Consider the following 19,446-nt stretch of genomic DNA (forward strand, 5'->3'; position numbering starts at 1 on the left):
GTGATTATGGTCAAGCAATAGTTCCACACATATTGGTCGATATCAAGCTCATCTGTCTGCAAAACATGAAGCAACAGCCATGAGGTGGTTAGCTTAGTTTAGCTTAGCTTAGCTTAGCAAGTCTGGAAGCAGAGAAAACAGCTAGCTTGGTTCTGTCCAAAGATAACGAAATTCACACCGTAAAGCTCATGAATGGTGTCGTTTGTTTTGTTTGAAAATCGAAATTCAAACCATGACAGTTTTTACACATTCCTCCAGGCCTTATAGCTGGAGCTTTTATTTTGTTTAAAATGTTTTGTGTAAAATTATACTTTTCTTGGCTTTTCAAGGATTTATGCGCAGAAGTTAACTAGAAAGCAGTTTTCATATACTTCTGGAGATGGACACTTTATCTGTTCAGCAGGATGTGTCTAGTTTTAGGAGCTCATCCTGGTCCAAAAGGTAACTTTTAAAAGGGAAATTTGCATGAACATGAGAATAGATTTTTGGTGATGTAACATACATATTTTTTCCATGGTCCATGGTTTTAACCAGGGGTCTTCAATGTTTTCCAGGCCCAAACTGATGGATAGATGGAGTGGGGACCCCCTACTTATGTATATGTGTATTTAAAGACATTTAAATTTATGGAGAAAAAAAATTCGCAACTCCCCCTGCACTGCCTCCGCGGACCCCCTAGGGGTCGTGGACCACCTGTTGAAGACCTCTGGTTTTAACCATTATCCATGTCTGAAGTCTCGAAAGTAAATAACTTCATAGGCACAAATTATTACCCAAAGCAGAGTATACTCCACTTTAAATTGGACTGAGCAATGCTAGCTGTTTCTCCATTTCCTGTCTTAGTGCTAAGCTAATCCGCTGCTGGCTGTGGAGCCTTCTATTTAATGGACTGATATCAGAGTGAGACCAATCTTCTCACTGGGAATCAAACCATTTCCTTTGACTCATTGTGCAGCTTTATGACTTCAGTTATTTTATTTGACCGTGGATGCACATGAACAGTAACTACTCCAGACTCTTCATGCTTATATTACCAGTAACCAGAACACCTTTTATCTTTTGGAAAATGCAGCTCACTGATAACAAATAGAAACAGACATTGTTCTTAAGCGGTCAGTCAGATAGTGTGAACCCTCACAGTTCATGTTCTGTGTGAAATCCAACACGAGCTGGATTCTTACGGTTAAAATGACATAAAAGGTCAAGGTCTCCATTTTAACAAGGAAGTCCTCGCCACGAAACTCCAAACCTTTCTGTCTTTGTTGACATTTTCCACATCAGAACACAGAGCCCCTTGGTTTTCCTTCAGATTGATTCGCATCACTCCACATGAACTATACTCGTTTAATTATTAATACTGAATTCATTACTCTTTGGTGAAATTCTAACTGCACTTCCTCACTGTTGCCAGTTGACATTTGGGAATTACTAAGCAGCATGACTGTGAGCGGATTTATCTGTTCACTTGCATATTTTCCCTCCTCAACACGTTGCATTTAGAGTTTATCCAGTAAATGTAACCAGCTGCATATTAACTTCTTTTCTGGGTTTAGAAAGTAGCGCTCTGACTTAGCAGCTGGTTGAACCAACAGCTCACTCCAGGAACAGGGGGGAGGGTTTGTCTATTAATTCTTTTCCTATATTGGGCCACCTTATTTTTAAGACAGCTGAACTGCTTCCCATTTTAAACTCACCACACGGCACGTGTTGCCTTTTGTCTCCCCGTGTGTCGATTGCACACGCACATGCAGTTGCATTTGTGCACAAGTAGACAAGGGCAGGTGTGGAAAGTGTGATTGTGAGAGCTGAATCCGAGGAGCCCCCGCACAAATTTTATGGCTCACCGGGGACCTTCAAGAGGAAATGAATCTTGTTATGTAAGCCGTTGCTTAGCTGCATACGGTGCATTTAAACTTCAGCTGAAGTGAGAAATCTTTCTATCTTACGTCACCATCTGATAGGAAAGCTTGTCTGTGTTATTGAAATAATCACTTGTTTTGTCCCATGAAACAAAGCTGTTTAGAGTGCAACAGTGTTCACAGCAGAAGATACTGTGTCTCTGGAGTGTGTAAACCAGACTAAACCGTGATTTTATTTTGTTGCTAATACCTGCTGAGAATTTCCCCACAATCCCCTCCTGCATCGGCTCACAGAAGTGCGGAAAAAAGCATCTGGGACTGAGTCACCATGTCCAGCACAAACTAACCAGAGAGTTGTTTTAAAAGACGTGGGAGCACTTAATGGAAAGCAACATCGTGGACGACTTAAATGATGGCTGCGAATGTATAAATGAGCAGAGTCTGGCACCACTCTTGTATAACCTTCATGTGCGCTCTCTCTGTCTCTCCAGGCTGTTGTGCCGTCAGTTGTCTTGCCAGCTATATTTAAATGCTCTTTGTACCTGAGAGATGTAGCCCAATTGTCAATGTGTGCACCTGTTGTTTCTAGCAACTGGCTACCGGGCTTTATCCTCCTCGGTTTGCATGTCAACATGTTAATAAAAATCATCAAGCTCTGAAATGCACCACAGTGGGATTGTCTCTTGTACTTTGTGGTACTAGCCTGCCACTTCATTAGGTACACTAGTGAAAACTAATGGATTCTAATATAACAGTTCTGCTCTAGATCTTATCTCCATGCAGGTAATGTTTGTATTGTGTAGGCTGTGGTTGTAGTACTATTTAATCATATTGTGTTGTACCAACACGTGTTTCTATTATTTTGACAACTCCGTTCTAGTCAGTGGGCTAGGCTAAATAATTATAAAAACTTCAGGATTTAATTTGATCCACTTTAACAGCACCACAAACTACATCCTCCAAATGAATCATACAGTTGAATCACCACCTCTCTGACTTTCAACATTAATTAGTAAATATCATTTGTGCAGGACTATTATATTAGAATGCACTAGTTTTCACTATTGTACCTTGTGAACTGGCAAGTGAGTGTGTACTGTAAGCGCCATAATGTACACTGATCAGGCATAACATTATGACCACCTTCCTAATATCATGTAGGTCTCTCTTGTGCCTCCAAGACAGTTGTGACTCATCAGATAATGGACATCCGAGGGTGTCCTGGGGTGTCTGGCAACAGAATGTTGTTAGTTAGTTGTTTATAGGCCAGGTCGACACCTTGTGCTGTTTTTCAATTTTTTTTTTAGTTGTTCCTAAACTGTTTTTGTGTGTGTGTCTGTGCCTGGTCTGGTCTAGGTGGGTGGCACATGTCTAAGTAACATCCACATGAATGACAGGTCCAAAACGTTTCCCAGCAGAACATTGTATTGTCACAAGATGGTCAATGTTAATTACTTCTTCTGTCATAATGTTGTGGCTGATTGGTGTGTGTTGACGTGCGTAATGCCAAAAATTGCTAAAGCTTATTATTAATCACACGTCTGCTTCTAGTTTCGACGCTAATGAGGCAATTATTCAGTCAACTGTGAACACTATACAGTAACTATTATAGTTATTGATAAGAACATATAGCACAATCCCCATCGACATCCGCTGTATGCATTTATCAGCCACTGATATTTAAGAGCGTATTACTCACTGGAAACTGTGCCTGATTACATTTTGACGTCATGTCCAGTTCATGTATGAACTGTGTGTATGTGTGGACACACATATTGTATTTGCATATGGCAAAAACAAAATTAATATTCCAAAACACTCACTGCTGCTCCCTAATCAGCTGTACATACAGTCGCTATGATGAGATGTACAGTTTATGAGTTATTAAGTGCTTCGTGTCGCGTTTAATCTATAGAGGCCCAATGAGGTCAGCTGGATGTAATGTAATTATGGTGAGCTGCACAGTCTATAAATAATTCTGGTAATGGATTATAATCTATGGATGCACAGTAAGCCTCACTGTATTCAGAATTTCACACTTCAAAATTACCACCTTTGAATAAGCGCTCCGACACAGTTCATAATATCTGCTAGATGTGTTTTAACGCTCTCATTCACTCCTGTTAGATCTGTGAGATGATTTTATAAAGTGATCTACGAATCCTGCCAATCAGTATCAATGCAGCAGCCACACAGATGTTCTTTAAGAAATGTTGATCTAGTTTTATTCAGGTCAGTTTAAAAGATCTAAAAGTTATTTCTTTCTTTGACATGAGAACTTCTTCAGGTATCACACAGAGAACAATTATTAAAGGACCAACTTGTGAAGTTGAACACGTGGCTGCTAGTAAATATTTCACCCCCGTCCACAGAACTCGTCGTTAACAGAGGGACACTGCAGCATTTTACAATGTTTTACACCCAGAACATGATAAACAACAGCTAACAATATGAGTCAGTACCATCTGTTGTGTTTATGAAAACTTGCTACGAAGTTCACTGGCAGAGGACTGATGCAGTTTTCCAAGAAGTCTGTGGGATGTTAGAAGATTTCACACCCATATGAGTGTTTTGTCAATGGGGCGCCGCAGCTGTCTGGATTCCTGAGGGGCCGGGGGGGAACAATAGCTCCTAAGTCAGGGCCCCTTTTTCAGAAACTACTGTAGCTTCTTCTTTTAATGCTCCGTGTTAGCACTGTGAGTGAGACAGCTGCAGATTAGTATCACCGATGCTCAAGATTCCTGCCGTGCTTAGTCGTGGGCTGGACGGATAAGTCACACATGTGACTGTGAACCTGATGCTGCCACCCTGGGTCCTGGCAGTGATCTCCCAGGAGGGACCCATCTCTGGCTTTTTACGGCCGTCGCCTGCAGGGGATTTGAGGAGGGATTAGTGCTACTAAAAGGACAGAGGGATAGAGGCTGGTCAGTGTAATGGCAGCACAAAAACCAGCCTCGCCTCTCCTGTTTCATCGCCCTCCCCTCATCTCTCTCTATCTGCACAGATCCTGCTTGTGTCTCACAGATAAGGAAAAATGAGCCGCCTTCTCCTTGTTTCAAATGAATCTGTCTGTGATTGGCTGCTCTTTCCACTTGGTTTTTCTCCAGTTCATGGACTCGGTTGAGTGAAAGCAACCTCAGAGGCACACTTGAGAACTCCTAGTGGACCACATTCCAGCCGCTTGATGTGTTATTCCACCTTTTGCCCTCAGCCTCGAATACCAGGACCCTGGCAGAGAAGAGACAGAAAAAGAATCAGCTGAAGCTTAAAATAAAATCCTTAAATTACAACACAGCTGCACAGTGAAGCAGATGCAGGAGCATAAGGACTACAGACACATTAAATAGGATTAATAATCCTCAACTGATAGCTCTGTGCTGCAGTGTGGAAGCAGTGAGACAAGGAGGCACCCGCATGCGCTCCATACTGGCGTCTTGCAGACGACCCTGCTGTAAGGGGCTTTGCTTGTGAGGGCTGGTTGTGACAGGCTGGTTGTAACCCCGGGGAGCTTTACGCCGTCACGGACAGCCACCTACAACGATCCCCTTCTTGACAGCATGGTCTTAAGCCCGGTGACTCACTGCCAGCAGCCCCCCCCACCCCCCTGCTATCCATGACGGTCCCCAGCATTGCCAGGGACATAACAATGAGGCCTCTATGAAACAGCAGGTCGGTTGGAGGGAGACATATTTCTGAGTGTCTTGCTCTGGTGGCCACGAAAATCACAATGGTGTCAATTGTGTTAAATGCCGGAAAATGATTATCCATTTCCCCCACTTAAGACTGAGCTCGCAAGGCATATACAGTATTTATGTTACATTTAACCTCAAAACAAATGAACGTATCGAATCTGGCACGCGATTCATCACCCAGTGACGCGGGTACAGGGGAAACCTGTGAGACAAACAACAGCAAAACTGGGACATATCACTGATTGTTATCGCTACCACAAGAGCAAAATGCACTATTATCTGAGCAGCAGTGGGAGAGATTTAAGACGAGCAACAGGTGGATTTGAATTAAAGCTACAAGTCTATGTCTACAAATAACAGTCAAATAAAAGCTTCCAAAGAAACGTCCTCCCCTACAGCGAACGCTAGTGAAAACAGCCTCAGTCTCTGCACAGATGTTGTTCTGCACAGCAAAGGTCAAACCCTGAAGGGAAGTAACACTAAAACAAATGTGCTTTTGAGCGGAGGAGGACTTTTGAATGCATCACATCTGTTGAGCTCTGCATGCAGTTTCTAATGAGTAAAAATGTGACACACTGCTGAGCATCGGATTGCAGCTCTGGTTTCAATTAGCTTCAGTCAAACTGAGGTCAGAGGTTATGGAGAAACAGCACAGCGGCACAGCGGCAGAAGCAGCTGACTTCCTGTGCTGTACACAGGTTGTAAACAAGGCCAGTGGATGCAAACAGGACACTCTTCTGTTCTGTGTCACTGTCGAGCACTGATTCAAACATTTTCTCTCGCGTAAATCCCCTTACCTTGACCCACTCAGCTCCCTCATGTTGCCTTGTCCACGCTGTTTTTCTGATACCCCAGATGCCTCATGACTTCGCTGCAGTAGGCCTCCACCTGATTTATCTGCTCCACATTGAGCCGCTCCCTCCAGGCATAAATAGCCTCCTTTGCATCTCTTGACGAGATCAGGAAAGGCTTGTCCGATGAGTACCCCTGCCCGTGGGTCATGTTCAGCGCAAACTTCTCCAAAGCGGGGAAGGTGGAGAGGTTGGCGAAGCGGTACAGCCTCTGGAGCTCCTCCATGGGGTGCTGGACCAGGTCCTCGTAGCGGATGCGCAAGTGGTTTCGCCTCACCCACGGAGGCGCGTTCATCACCAGCATCATGTCGCTGAGCCAGTTGTCGCAGATCAGCTCCATGGCGCTGGAGACGTAGCTCTCCGCCCGGTTCACCCTGTTGCTCGGCACCAGCAGCCGCTTGTACTTGTCGGTCTGCTTCTTGCTCCTCAGTACCTGGATGCTCTCCTTCACTAGGGCCTGCTTTGATTTCAAGCGCGAGTTGTGCACGGCCCTGGGGTCCCTGAAGAGCTGGATGATCTGCAGGTTTATAGCCGGGTCTTTCATCAAAGGCACCAGCGTGCTCATGTCCAAAACGCGCACTCCTTTGATCACCATCACCGGGTACTTTTTACACTCCCTCTCCAGCTCCCTTAGGTCCCTCTTTTGGCACTTTGCGCACTGGTCCTCCCTCACCAGCCCGATCTCGTGCCGCTTGTGCGCATCACACAGCGGCTCCGAGCATATCACCTTGTTCATTTTCCAGCCGAATATGAACGAGGTGGTGATGTTTTGCGTGCCGGCGTAAAGTTTGAGGACGGAGAAGTCGCAGCGGTACAGGGAGTTCATCATGTCCCGCACCGCGCCCTGGAGACTGCCCGCGTCCCCGGGGTACAGAGCCTGCCATATGTGCCACATCGGCTCGTACAGGTAGAAGACATCAGGGTGCTGGTTGAAGAGCTCCCCAAGAAACGAGGAGCCGGTCCTCCAGGTGGCATGCAGGTAGATGTGTATCCGAGACTGGCTCCTGTTGACTGCGGGCTCCGTCGCCTCGCTGCCGTTGACTTTGTAACCGTTATTATCCCACAGAAGCGCCACCGTGTTCTCCAAATCTGGGCATCTGGGCTGTTGCTGCGGCAGTCCGTGGTTCGCGCGTTGGGCCGCTTTATCCCCGTAATCTAACACGTACGGGATTAGCAGAAGTAAACCTGAATATGCCAAAATCAGAATCAAGTATTTCTTATTTAGCCTCCTCTTCATTTCCTCTCGCCTGGAGGGGGCTGGCTAGCTGCTGCTCTGACGGGTCGGCACGGCGCTTTGTGAAGCTCTGCGGTCTGCCCAGTAAAGTTGTGTGTGTGTGTGTGTGTGTGAGAGAGTGTCTGGAGGGGGTTAGCCACGCCCCATTGACGACAAAATTACCAGATTAGTTGTCCTTCCTGTCCACACATAACAAATCTATAAAGGCAGCTCCGTGAAGTAGATGATACAAAACGTCTACAAAAAAGGCTGTGAACATTTTCTCAGTTTCTATGTGAGCCATGATCTAAGTACGCAGCATGGGGGAGGGGCGTCGCTAAATTGGACATCTCAAAGAGTCTACAAGTCAAGAGGAGACGTTCCAACAGGCACTACCTATCGTAACCCTAATGTAGTGCCCCAATGAATTATGGGAGATATATGAGAAGTAGGTGCTCAACTTGAACAATGTTTTATTAACCGACGGTATGCTCTTATGTCCCGATTTTGAGCGTTTTCGCTGAACAAACTGCTACTTTTAAACCGTTAAGCGTTCACATGAAAACAAAAACAACAATGTTTAAACTCATTTTGAGTTTAAACATTCGCACATGCGCACTAGTTCTCGTTTGTTGTGGGAGGCAAACGCTGCGCGGTACTTAATGAATCAATGGAGAAAATAGCTGTAGAGCCGTCCTGTTTTTCAAATTAACGACTTCATGTTTTTAACACAATTTTTGGTTGTTTTAGCATTTCAGCTTGCACAAGGCTAGCAGCGAGACTGACAGGCGGATAGCTACATGTAACGGTAGAGTCAAGCTAACTGCAGCAGCACCGCTGTCAACATCAACATGGCACACTGGAGCACCTTCGAAAAGGAGACAGAGAGGGAAACCAAGAAGTTAATAAAATGTATCAGCGGGGTCGAGGACGAGGAGGACCAAAATTTTCAGCTGGCGCTGAAATTTGCGTGGTCAAATTTCAGGTGAGTTCCAGGATGGGAGCTAGCTTGTCTGTTGCTAAGTTGAGACTAACTGTTAGCTAGCCACAGGCGATGATGCTAATAACTGGCTAAATGAATGGTCTCTTTTCTGGGCAGGTTTCATCGTTATTTGGACGTTGACAGTCATAAAGTTCAACGGAGTATAAGTGGGTGAGTGAGTTTCTGATGCAACGTGCTCCTTCATTGTCATTTGCAGGGATTACTGATTTTTTGTGTTTTGGGGGTCTGGGGGACACATTCAGAGAGTCTTTGCTATAGCATTAATATTTGAGAAAGAAAAGCAAAACAGCATGACAAGAAACATCTAAGCATTATAGCCAACATTAAAGGCCTGGTTCTGTATATCAAACATCTGATTTCCCTGTAAAAGACTGATTATGTGTTCACATCATTGTGTCCCAGTTCATTTGGGTTATTGCTTAGGAGGGAGCTGCAAAGACCCAAATCAAATTCCCTCAGTCAACAATGCCGCAGCGGTATGCTGGGGTTCCTTGGCATGTAACCATATCTCTGCATGTATTGGCACCCTTATTTATTTTTCTCAATGCTGCCTTGCATCATCTGTTGACATTCATTGAGTGTTTATCTTTGTGTATATGCACCTTCTGCCTTTCAAGTAATCATAGACCATTTTTGCATTTTTAGAGGTTTGCTGCATTAGGAGGTCTAATCTGCAATAGAGTGTAGGCCTCCAAGAAAAAAACTAAAATGTTTATTCTGTGATCGCAATATTTCTTATACCTTCACGCATTTCAGTGGTGAAATAAAATCAGTCTTCTGAGGTTCCCTTTTTATAATGCTGAAGAGTAGTTATGTCCCAATATGACTTTTTCCAAGTAAATGACTTACATTTGACAGCTGCAGCTAAGGTTTCGGTTGTTGTTTTGGTCCTCACTTTTCTGGTTAACTCCTCAAATGGAGCCAGAAGACAATATCTTTTCAAGAAGTGTCCGTTGGTGAGCTGTGAGATTGTCAAGCAGCTGATGTTTTGAACTAGATATTCATGCTAAGGTATGCACCACTCTTTTTATTTTGGGTTTATTGGTAGTTTGCAATCCAGGTTGTAGGTGTACTTCTTCTACTGCTGCCACCTACAGTTAATGTTGGATGAGTACAGGTGTAGTACGTTGCTGTAAAGTGGTATGGAGAAGTCCATGAGTGGAGTATTTGACCTGATATCACCTTTGTCCCAAAAGCCACCATCAGTCTGTTGGCCTGATTGATTTTTCATTACTCTTATTTCCTGTTATATTGCACCACTGGTTAAAATAAACATTATCTTCGAGGGATAATTTGATGGACAACCAGCAGTATATGCAATCAACACCAACAACCAACACTCAAACAAGTCACACAAAAATCATGTTATCTAAAAGGCCAAAGGCAGTGGAAGTAAATTAGTCCTTTAAGCTGCTGGTCCTGCATTTTAGGAGAAATCTGAACTTACTGAACAGACGATGACTAGGTTAAGCAAAGACTGACTGAGCCTTCTGAAAGGCTCTGAATTTGTGTAGATTTGCATTGAAAATGGTGCCAGCATTAAAACTTCTGAGCTTCTGATAAAAGTACAGTTTACATTTATTGTTACCAGATTATTTTAGGGTTGAATGGGAATGAAACAGGAAGGTTTAATTCCAAAGTATTTTATCATCACACTTGTTTTGGACACATTTATGGCTTTTGCGCGCCGCTGTCATGCATAATCTGTAATCTTTTACAGAATCTACGAAAAGCTCATGGTCCACTCAGACCTGAGTAAAGCAGGAAGCTGGATGAGATTGACTGAAGAATTTCTGAACTCGCCTTTACCTAATACAGATGAAACAAAGGTATGGCACAGGTCTGGGCAGACAGGAAATGCTCTATGGCAAACTCAAATACACAGTGGGCCAACATTTAAAACCTGGACAAAGTCACGGGCCAAAATTGATATTTATTGAAAAGAATCTTCCTCCAGATATAACAATGAACCTTTTCATATGGACCTAAACAAGTTTTGCTTAAACATTGAATATGGAACAAGTAAAGCTTAATACTATCCACGTTGGCTCCGCATACAAGACAAACAGGTCTGTCTTTTATATATGTAAACAGATATTCTGCCTCCCACATGTCCAGAAAGCTCCTGTTTTAGCGCGGTGCCAGTAGTAGCATGAGGACGCTGTGAATACTGTCAACAGAGGAGAGGGTACTTACAGGTCCTGTCCTGATTGATGCGCCAAAACAGAAGCAGAGCATTCTCCGATTTGTAGTATCAACGATACATGCACTGTATAATACTGGCGCTCCAGTTCTGGTAGTCATTTGGTATTTGGTCTCGCGGGCCAAATATAATTACACTGCGGGCCATAATTTGACACCTATGCTCTATGGGCTAACACCAATATCAGTTGGGACACTTACTCCTGACCCATGACCCACAACTTTCCTTTTTTTTTTTTTTTTTTTTTTTTTTTTTAGACTGATGCACACTACAGCGTACTGTCATTGCTGCTCTTTTTGTCGGAGTCCCCCTTAAATACAGACTTTACTGAGAGACCCAGGGTGAAAGAGGCTGGTGAGTTCATGGTTCACTATTTATTTATATTTAAACTCTTAATGTAGATTTTAATCATGAACTGTTTACTCATATCTGTGCAGATCCAGAGGATAACTTTGACTGGGCTAAGTATCTGATGGAGGGCGAGGACATAGACTTTGGGCCGTTCCCAGATACCCCTGTGAGTAAACATCACCACCTTTTACGGACGTGAAAGGCCCCTATACCCACACGTGCTGCTCAACAGACATTAAGTTGTCTCTGACTTCCTGGAAATCAGTCTTGACTGCTTTGTAGGAGTGGTCTGAGGAGGAGAGCGAGGACGATGACAGTCAGCAGCCAATCAGCAGGGAGGACTCTGGGATCCAGGTGGACCGAACCCCCCAGGAGGACCAGGACAACAACAAGAAGACTGTTCCAGTCACATGGACAGGTGCAAAACATTGGAAAATAGATTGTGGAAGCCTTTATGGTTATATAATAACAAGACGGGACCATAATAAACATCTGTGTGTTTGCATTAAAGCCATTTGTGAATATTTTTTCTAGTGGGTGAACCGGACGCTCGGGCCTGGCTTGAACAACATGTGGTGACACCGTACTGGGTGCCTCATGCTCCTCGTTTTCCTCACAGCTTGCATCTACACTCCAACTTACTCAACGTTTGGTAAGACCTCATCTGTGGTAAATTCCTTCAGAACGTAGTGGAATTCTTTGGAATATTTTACAGAACAACACTTGGGGGTGTAAATTTATGACTTGAAGTGATTTAAAATGTATATACTCCATGTCTCTCTTCTCAGGGATCAGCACTTGTACAACACTGATCCATTATATCTGCCAGAAGAAAAGGCCTTTGTCACAGAGACCCAAGTAATACGGGAGACGTTGTGGTAAGACGTAGTGATGCTGCAGTGTGTGACTGTGCTCTTTGTACAAACCTACCAAGAAATTGATCTCCTTCTTTCTCAGAAGATGTATTGTCCTGTTGATCTGCAAACATTTGACTCTTTGTCATTCTAAAGAGAAAAACGGCCTCATACTATACTAACACTTTGCGTTACCATAAAGCTGAGCTCTATGATTGTTATGTTGCAGGCTTCTTTCTGGGGTTAAGAAACACTTTATATTCCAACACCATGATGGAAAAGTATCAGTAAGGAACAACGTGGTGGTAACTCATCTGACCAATGTGAGCTCAAAATTTTAAAGTTACATATATGTTAATTAATATATCCTCTGTTAACTGATTGAAACGGTCTTTTCTTCTTTTGCGCTGCAGAACTGCCTGCGCTCCGTACTGGAGCATATCGCCGTGTACGGGCAGGCGGTGTCCAGGCTTCAGAGGTTTATAGATGAAGTGACGGGATACAGCTCGGAGCCTTGCCCGCCCGGCTCCAGTTCCTCCTATAGCTCCAAGAAGGGCTCCGAGCCTCCCTTCAGGACCTACCAGGCTTTTGTATGGGCACTCAACAAGTACTTCACCAGCTTCAAAGAGGAGCTGACCACAATTGAGAGAGAGCTCATATGCAATGGTAAGTGCAAGCATATTCAAGGAGCAGAAATCATGGGTAATTCTTGATGCAATACAATATGTGGAATACAATACTCCCTGAAAGCTCAGAGTGCTTCATTTTAGAGGCTTAGATTTTAATGTGGTAGTTGCGCAGAAACTGGAGGAAATGGCTGCTGTTACTTTATGCTTTAGGTACTTTAATGAAAAGTGCAACAATTCAGAATGAGGAGGCTTTTGTTCTCTTAACTTGTGCAGCAGGCTGCTATAATTTTCTCCTTTTTTGCATCGCTAACATTAACTGTGTGGGGGCCTCTTTTTGCTGAAGTTAATTTCTTGCTACCTGTAAAGCTAAGTAGTCTGTATTTGCGTCATCATTTCTAATTACATACATAGACACATACTGTCGTAAACAGAATAGCTTCAAATTATGCTCCACTTCTAGTATGACCTAGAAATGATATGTGACTATACATTTGGCTCTAGAGGCTTCTGTGGTACCTTAGTCCTTGTTTAATGGGTCGTTGTCTTTGGCAGATGAGACGGTGACCCTGTCTGCAGTTCTGGAGCGACTCAGCCCTCACTTAGCTCAGATCAAGGTCCTGCACAAAGTCTTCTGCACGGGAGTCGCCGAAGTCCCGCCTGCCACCCCGAACGTTGTGCGGGCCTCTCACTTGCTCAACACCCTCTACAAGTCTATCATTGAGTATGACAGCGTCGGGGAAGCCTCAGAGCAAGCGGTGTGCGCTCGGTTTTGTAAATCTACACACAGCGCAGATTTTACGGATGTTTACAAGGAAACAAACCTCTGTCTGTGATCGTTCTTTTCTTGCCAGGTGGCTCTGTTATTTTCTCTGTGGACGGAGACAGTCCGGCCATATTTAGAGATTGTGGATGAATGGATCGTTCACGGTCATCTGTTTGACCCCGCCAAAGAGTTCATCATCCAAAGGTTTGTAGGGGAGATTTTTTTTTAACAAGAATCTTATTTTAACATTTTGCATACTGAGATTTCTTTCTTTTTGTTGTCCAGGAACAAAGATGTACCAGTGAACCACAGGGACTTCTGGTACGCCACCTACACGCTGTACAGCGTGTCAGAGACGGTGGACAACGAGGAGAAGCTGAATGACGCAGCCAGCGGGAGCTCTGGAGGGGATCAGGGCTCCAGCAACAGGCAGCTCACCATGGTGTCTTTCCTCAAACCTGTCCTCAAGCAGATTATCATGGCTGGGAAGTCAATGCAGCTGCTCAGAAACCTGGACTGCAAAGAGGCTGAAAAATCAGAGAAATCCTCCAGAGGTCAGTGTTTCACACAGGTGCCGCTTTCTTTGGATCTGCAAACATAGTAACTTTGTCAGCACATGTGAAAATTTTGTGTTGCAGATGCAGAGAGGAAGAGTTTGTACACGCTGTTTCTAGAGTCGGTGCAGTCCCGCCTTTGCAGCCAGGAAGTGTCTCCAACTGACACAGTGACTGAACAACAGGCCACCAAGAGGAGCCTCATAAAGATGCAGTCCATCGTGGCACAGCATCTGGAGATCGACGACGTCCACGATCCGTTGTTGGCTATCAACTTTGCCAGGCAAGCAGTAACATGGTTAAAATCCCAAGTTAATCCTCAGACTACTAGTGTTTGTTTGTTGTGCCCAGATATAGTCAGTGAAGCAATATTAATCCTTGGATGTGATAACTATTAACATATTTGAGACGTATATACCTCAGGGCTTTAATTTTGCCATTTTTCAATTCGAAAAACTGTCTTTATACGATATGATGGATTTTCTTGTGACTTCTGGTTGTATTATCTTTCAAGCAGCACTAGCCGAAGATAATTTGATTTCAAAGACGTTATATTGATTTGTCCCAGACTTGGCTAGGTGAACCCAGACTTTTTAAAAAAAAAATAAAAATCTGAAGCCTCCTCTGCGCTCCCTTCAGGCTCTACTTGGAGCAGAATGACTTCCATGAGCGTTTCTCCGGTGGTGATTTCAACGTGGACCGCTCGTCTCAGTCCGTCACCTGCCAGACATTTGAGCTCACCCTGCGTTCCTGCCTCTACCCCCACATCGAGAGGAGGTACATCGAGTGCTGTGGGAACCTGATGAAGACTCTGAAAAAAGACTACAAGTAAGCATTGCTTTTGGGGTTGAATCATTGAGGACTCTTAATCACTTTTTCTTTGTTCGAGCACAGAGAATTAGAGCTCCTTGAAATGTCCACAGGCTCCTGGAATACCTCCAAGCCATGAGGAACTACTTCTTACTGGAAGCTGGAGACACCATGTATGATTTTTACACGGCCATCTTCGACAAAGTGCAGGAGAAGGAGAGCTGGCAGCAGCTGTCCTTTCTCAATGTGCAGCTGCAGGAGGCAGTTGGACAACGCTACCCAGAGGACAGTAGCAGGTACTGCATGCCTTTATTAGTCAGAATAAGATTGAGGATGTGGTATAAAATCAGTCTGGATCATTTAAATTCACATGATTGCAACGTGATTACATTTACAGGTTGTCAATCTTTTTGGAGACAATCGACCCCTCCAGGAAAAAACACCCTGTGAATAATCTAGAAGTTCTTACCCTGAGTTACAAGGTAAGCACGCTAAATCTATTTGAATGCACATTGTTAAAGCTGAAACGGTCACATTGACATTTATTTGTTTGACTGTTCACAGGTTCCTTGGCCTGTTGACATTGTGATCAGCTTGGAGTGTCAGAAGATCTACAATCAAGTGTTTCTCCTATTGCTGCAGATCAAATGGGCCAAATACAGCTTGGACACGCTGCGATTCAGCGGTACGAGCTTAGGTTGGACCTAAAATGATTAAACAGTTGACAGAAATTAAGACTCCATTAATCATCTGATATACAAAATTTTGCCTCAACGTGATCATTTTCTCTTCATTTTCTTTTTTTCTTTCACTGCAAAATGAAGATTCTGGGATATTGGACTGTTAATTATGCACAATAGGAATTTATAAGATGTTAACTTGGGGTCGAGGAAACTGACAGGGATTTTCCCATTATCTGACAATTGAGAAAATATTTGGCATATCATTGTGTAACTGAGTGGATTAGGATGGCATGTTAAAGACCTTTTAATCAATGCATATGAAAACAGATCAGTTGTTGATTTTGCACAAATGCCGGCTCTCCGATGTATATCTGTTTCTCCTAGATTTCACGGATGTCACTAAGAAACTGGAGGGAGCTAAGGCGGAGGAAGTAAAGGTCAAAGAGCCAATAAATCAACAGATTCACAGGATGTGCCTGCTGCGGGTCAAACTGATGCACTTCGTCAACAGCCTTCACAACTACATCATGACCAGGGTGAGAGGAATCGGACAAACACTCTGACATGTTGTGGAAGTAAGAAGCTCAGGTGTTAGTTGTAACAATAATCACGGCTCCATAATGGCTGGAAAGTCCTGAAATCAGAAAAAAATGAACTGATCTCCACAGAGAGATTGCTCTGTGGCAGTGACTATGCAACGAATTATGGATTCTATATAGAAGGGGAGAGTCTCTCACACAAATGAATTCTCACTCCAGTATGTTTTTTACCATAAACCTTGTCACTAATCTGGACAAAATATAGAAAGGTGACAGGATTGTAAAAAGACACTTATGAATGAGAAAACCTTTATTAGTCCCGCAATGGGGAAATTGCTGACATAATGTATTTACTGATATTTAATCAATTCAGTAATGCATATAGTATCTTCAAATGAAAAGAATAAAATAAAATGTATGTATTACACTGGACTGTATACAACCACCATTTATTTGCAGATAATGACATAGTAAATCAACTACTGCCCTGTTTAATTTCAAATTAAACTAGAAATGCAGCCTTAAATCTGTGCCCATTGGTTCTTGGCAGATTCTGCACAGCACAGGCCTGGAGTTTCAGCACCAAGTACAAGAAGCAAAGGACTTGGACCAGCTGATCAAAATCCATTACCGATATTTGGCAACTATCCACGACCGTTGCCTGCTGAGGGAGAAGGTAAATGGCACGCACAGGGAATTGGGTTAACCTAACATCAGATTGAGTGCATTTACAATACTCGAGTGGCATGTCTACCAGCTCCAGTGTCAATTTTTCCTTAGCCGAAGCTTCACTGTAACCACGGTGAAAAATATGCATCAGTCATCTGTGAACATCTTTCATCATCGTGTCCCATTATCTTACTGTATTTCCAGTGGCGACAGAGTGTACTTTATTTTATTTTTATTTATTTATTTATTTGATAGGGACAGTGCACATTAATGAACATCTATTCAGACAGCAATAGACGTAAATATGCTGGATTATAGCAACAATGCTAATTTGCCACAGTCCCTAGGCAGGTAACACAAAAACATGATAAGACATAGGACAGGACAATAGATCACAATAAGAGCACATCACAAGACAGTACATTACTAAGAAGATAAAAGTCAATGGTTACAAGACTGGTTTGCTTTCTACATGCATTCACGACTAATGTTCAATGCGCTTGTGTTTTCTCAGGTCAGTTTTGTGAAGGAGGCAATAATGAAAGTTCTCAATCTAGTCCTCATCTTCTCAGACCGATGGCAAGCTGGATTTGGAGCCTGGAAGTAAGCGCTCTAACACCATCAGTCTGGTGGCAGCTTCCATCAGATCTATGCTATAATTTTCCTGACAGGCCAGTTTGCAACTAAATATTATATTTATCTTTCAATTTCAGGATCGAGTCGATTGATAAAATGGAGTCTGATTTCAAAAACTGTCACATGTTCCTCGTGACAATACTCAACAAGGCAGTCTGTCGTGGCTCCTTTCCTCACTGTGAGTAAATCTTCTTGGTGAATTTGTACATCTAATTGATTTCTAATTAATGATGTGTTTCATTTCAGCTGTTTCTGTCAGTACACTTTTTTACTTTATACTTTATGGACAGATGAAACTAATTCAGGTGTAACTTTTCTTTGCCTGTTCTATTGTACAGTGGAGTCTCTGGCGCTCTCTCTGATGGCCGGGTTTGAACAATGCTGAGGAACATCCATCCATGTGTCAGTGTTTGGGAACAATGGACTGAGCTTCACTGTTACGTTCTCAGTGCCGTTACTGTCCTTACTCTGACTGCTATCATTGTTCTTGGTGATGTGAAATTTATGAAGTCACTATATCTGCTGTTGGACTGTTAGAGATGGACTTGTGAGTGTTGTATATAAACAAGCTACTCATGAACAAACGTCGGCTTCTTAATTTAAGTGTAAAGTTTTGTAAAGATGACTTTATGAACATTAACGTTAATAATGTCTATATGAAGCACAATCAATCTTCCACAGTGATGTGGGTGTACGCCATGTTGTAGTTTAGTACAATTAACATACAAAACATTAAATAATGCTGTTGAAAGTGTAATCAACTAAACTAATTCCACTAGACTGACATGTAGACCTGAATATCGGCTTGTGATTTTTGCATTATTTTCCATCATGTTGCAGTTTGCTCCCATGAAGAAAAAAAAAAATACATTAACTGAACTCATTCAAGGTAAGAGAAATAATGTAACATAGGTTTAGGAATTGGCTCTTGGTGTAAGAGTTTTTGTATATATGTATATTTTTAAAAGAATGATTAAAGATTTTTTTTACTAGAAGTACAACTGCATTGTCATGGTTAAAATTGAATCACTGCCTATCGCTTATAGTTTATATCTAAGTATAGAGGTACTTGAACACTAGATTATAAAAAGTAGACACAGTATAAACCTCAGTTATATCACAAATATAACTGAGGTTTATGTGATATTTATGGGCTTTGAAAAGTGAAAAAAAACTTGACTTAAATCTAATTCACACCGGCAGGTAATGTACACAACCTGGAATTTATTGATAATGCACATCCAGACAATATTTTCTTTGTTCCTTTCACTATGAATGGTTTAAGATAAGGATTAGACTTATCCTATTAACCTCAGTTGCCCCATGTGTTCAGCAGGGTCTTTAAGAGGCTTAACACCATTGTCTTGCAGGCAACGAGAAGGTCCTAGGTATTAGGTGTACGCCATTTTTTTTTTAGTTGTGTCTGAACAGTTTTCCTGCAGGTCCTCAGCTTTTTGCTCTTATCCCAAAGACTGGTTGTATGCGCTAGAATGGATGTTACTTTTCCACCTGTTGCCAGTGATATTCTGTGGCTTCACATTAAACAACAAAATAAGTGACATGCATGGATGGATTTAAAAAAAAGTAGGAGGTATTGTTGTTTATTGTGGTCTATTTTGTTACTCAATTAAAGTAATTACATATGTGCCACTTCAGTTTTTTGGGCCTTTTATGTGTCCATTATTTTATGCTTTCTGCAATTTTTGCAACGTGTACAATAAGTTGTTCTTTGTTTCTAAATGAAATGGTTTAGTATATTAAAAGTGCTTTTCACTATCAATGACACTTAAGCCCTATTTTCTACAGTAATTTACTGTAGAAGGTGCAAAGAAGCTATTTCAAAACAAATTGGGCTGTGACTTTGCATTTTTGTTATTCAGTTATTTATTGAGAAGATAAATAAAGAACACCATAGAAAGTATATACTGGCTACATAAAATTGGTTACATTGTAACATTGGTTAACCCCATTTGGGGCATTTGTTAGTCCATAAGAAATTATTATATAGTAAAAATATATAAATAAAAATATGTTCTGTGTATTGTAAAGGTGCTGTTACTCAAAAGTAGAGTACACATTTGTAGAAAAGTAAAAAAAAAAAGCTTATAGTATCAACAAGTGCTATTAAATTAGTAGC

The 19,446-nt window shown here is 42.4% G+C and overlaps 2 protein-coding genes across 3 annotated transcripts; one reads left to right on the forward strand and one right to left on the reverse strand.

Moving 5' to 3' along the window:
- Nucleotides 1-4,058: 4,058 nt before the first annotated feature.
- chst7 (carbohydrate (N-acetylglucosamine 6-O) sulfotransferase 7) lies at nucleotides 4,059-8,039 on the reverse strand. Its single transcript, XM_084547591.1, has 2 exons — nucleotides 6,349-8,039; nucleotides 4,059-5,087 (listed from the first exon to the last, which is right to left on the reverse strand). The coding sequence occupies exon 1, from the start codon at nucleotides 7,637-7,639 to the stop codon at nucleotides 6,368-6,370; it is 1,272 nt and encodes a 423-aa protein (XP_084403717.1). The 5' UTR covers nucleotides 7,640-8,039; the 3' UTR covers nucleotides 4,059-5,087; nucleotides 6,349-6,367.
- On the forward strand, nucleotides 8,026-18,967 carry tubgcp5 (tubulin gamma complex component 5). 2 transcript variants are annotated; one of them, XM_084547590.1, is made up of 24 exons: nucleotides 8,026-8,063; nucleotides 8,366-8,600; nucleotides 8,715-8,768; nucleotides 10,339-10,447; nucleotides 11,079-11,175; nucleotides 11,259-11,338; nucleotides 11,455-11,590; nucleotides 11,707-11,824; nucleotides 11,961-12,050; nucleotides 12,256-12,349; nucleotides 12,440-12,692; nucleotides 13,208-13,410; nucleotides 13,507-13,622; nucleotides 13,704-13,972; nucleotides 14,057-14,255; nucleotides 14,612-14,800; nucleotides 14,896-15,078; nucleotides 15,180-15,264; nucleotides 15,347-15,467; nucleotides 15,850-16,001; nucleotides 16,555-16,680; nucleotides 17,188-17,276; nucleotides 17,387-17,487; nucleotides 17,648-18,967. In XM_084547590.1, the coding sequence occupies exons 2-24, from the start codon at nucleotides 8,467-8,469 to the stop codon at nucleotides 17,692-17,694; spliced, it is 3,045 nt and encodes a 1,014-aa protein (XP_084403716.1). In that variant the 5' UTR covers nucleotides 8,026-8,063; nucleotides 8,366-8,466; the 3' UTR covers nucleotides 17,695-18,967. The 2 variants fall into 2 exon arrangements, with proteins under 2 accessions (XP_084403716.1, XP_084403715.1); XM_084547589.1 differs by lacking the exon at nucleotides 8,026-8,063 and having other exon boundaries at nucleotides 8,258-8,600.
- Nucleotides 18,968-19,446: the final 479 nt, after the last annotated feature.

This window comes from Chelon labrosus, assembly GCF_963514085.1.
Source record: "Chelon labrosus genome assembly, chromosome: 7".
NCBI classification, from domain to species: Eukaryota; Metazoa; Chordata; class Actinopteri; order Mugiliformes; family Mugilidae; genus Chelon; species Chelon labrosus.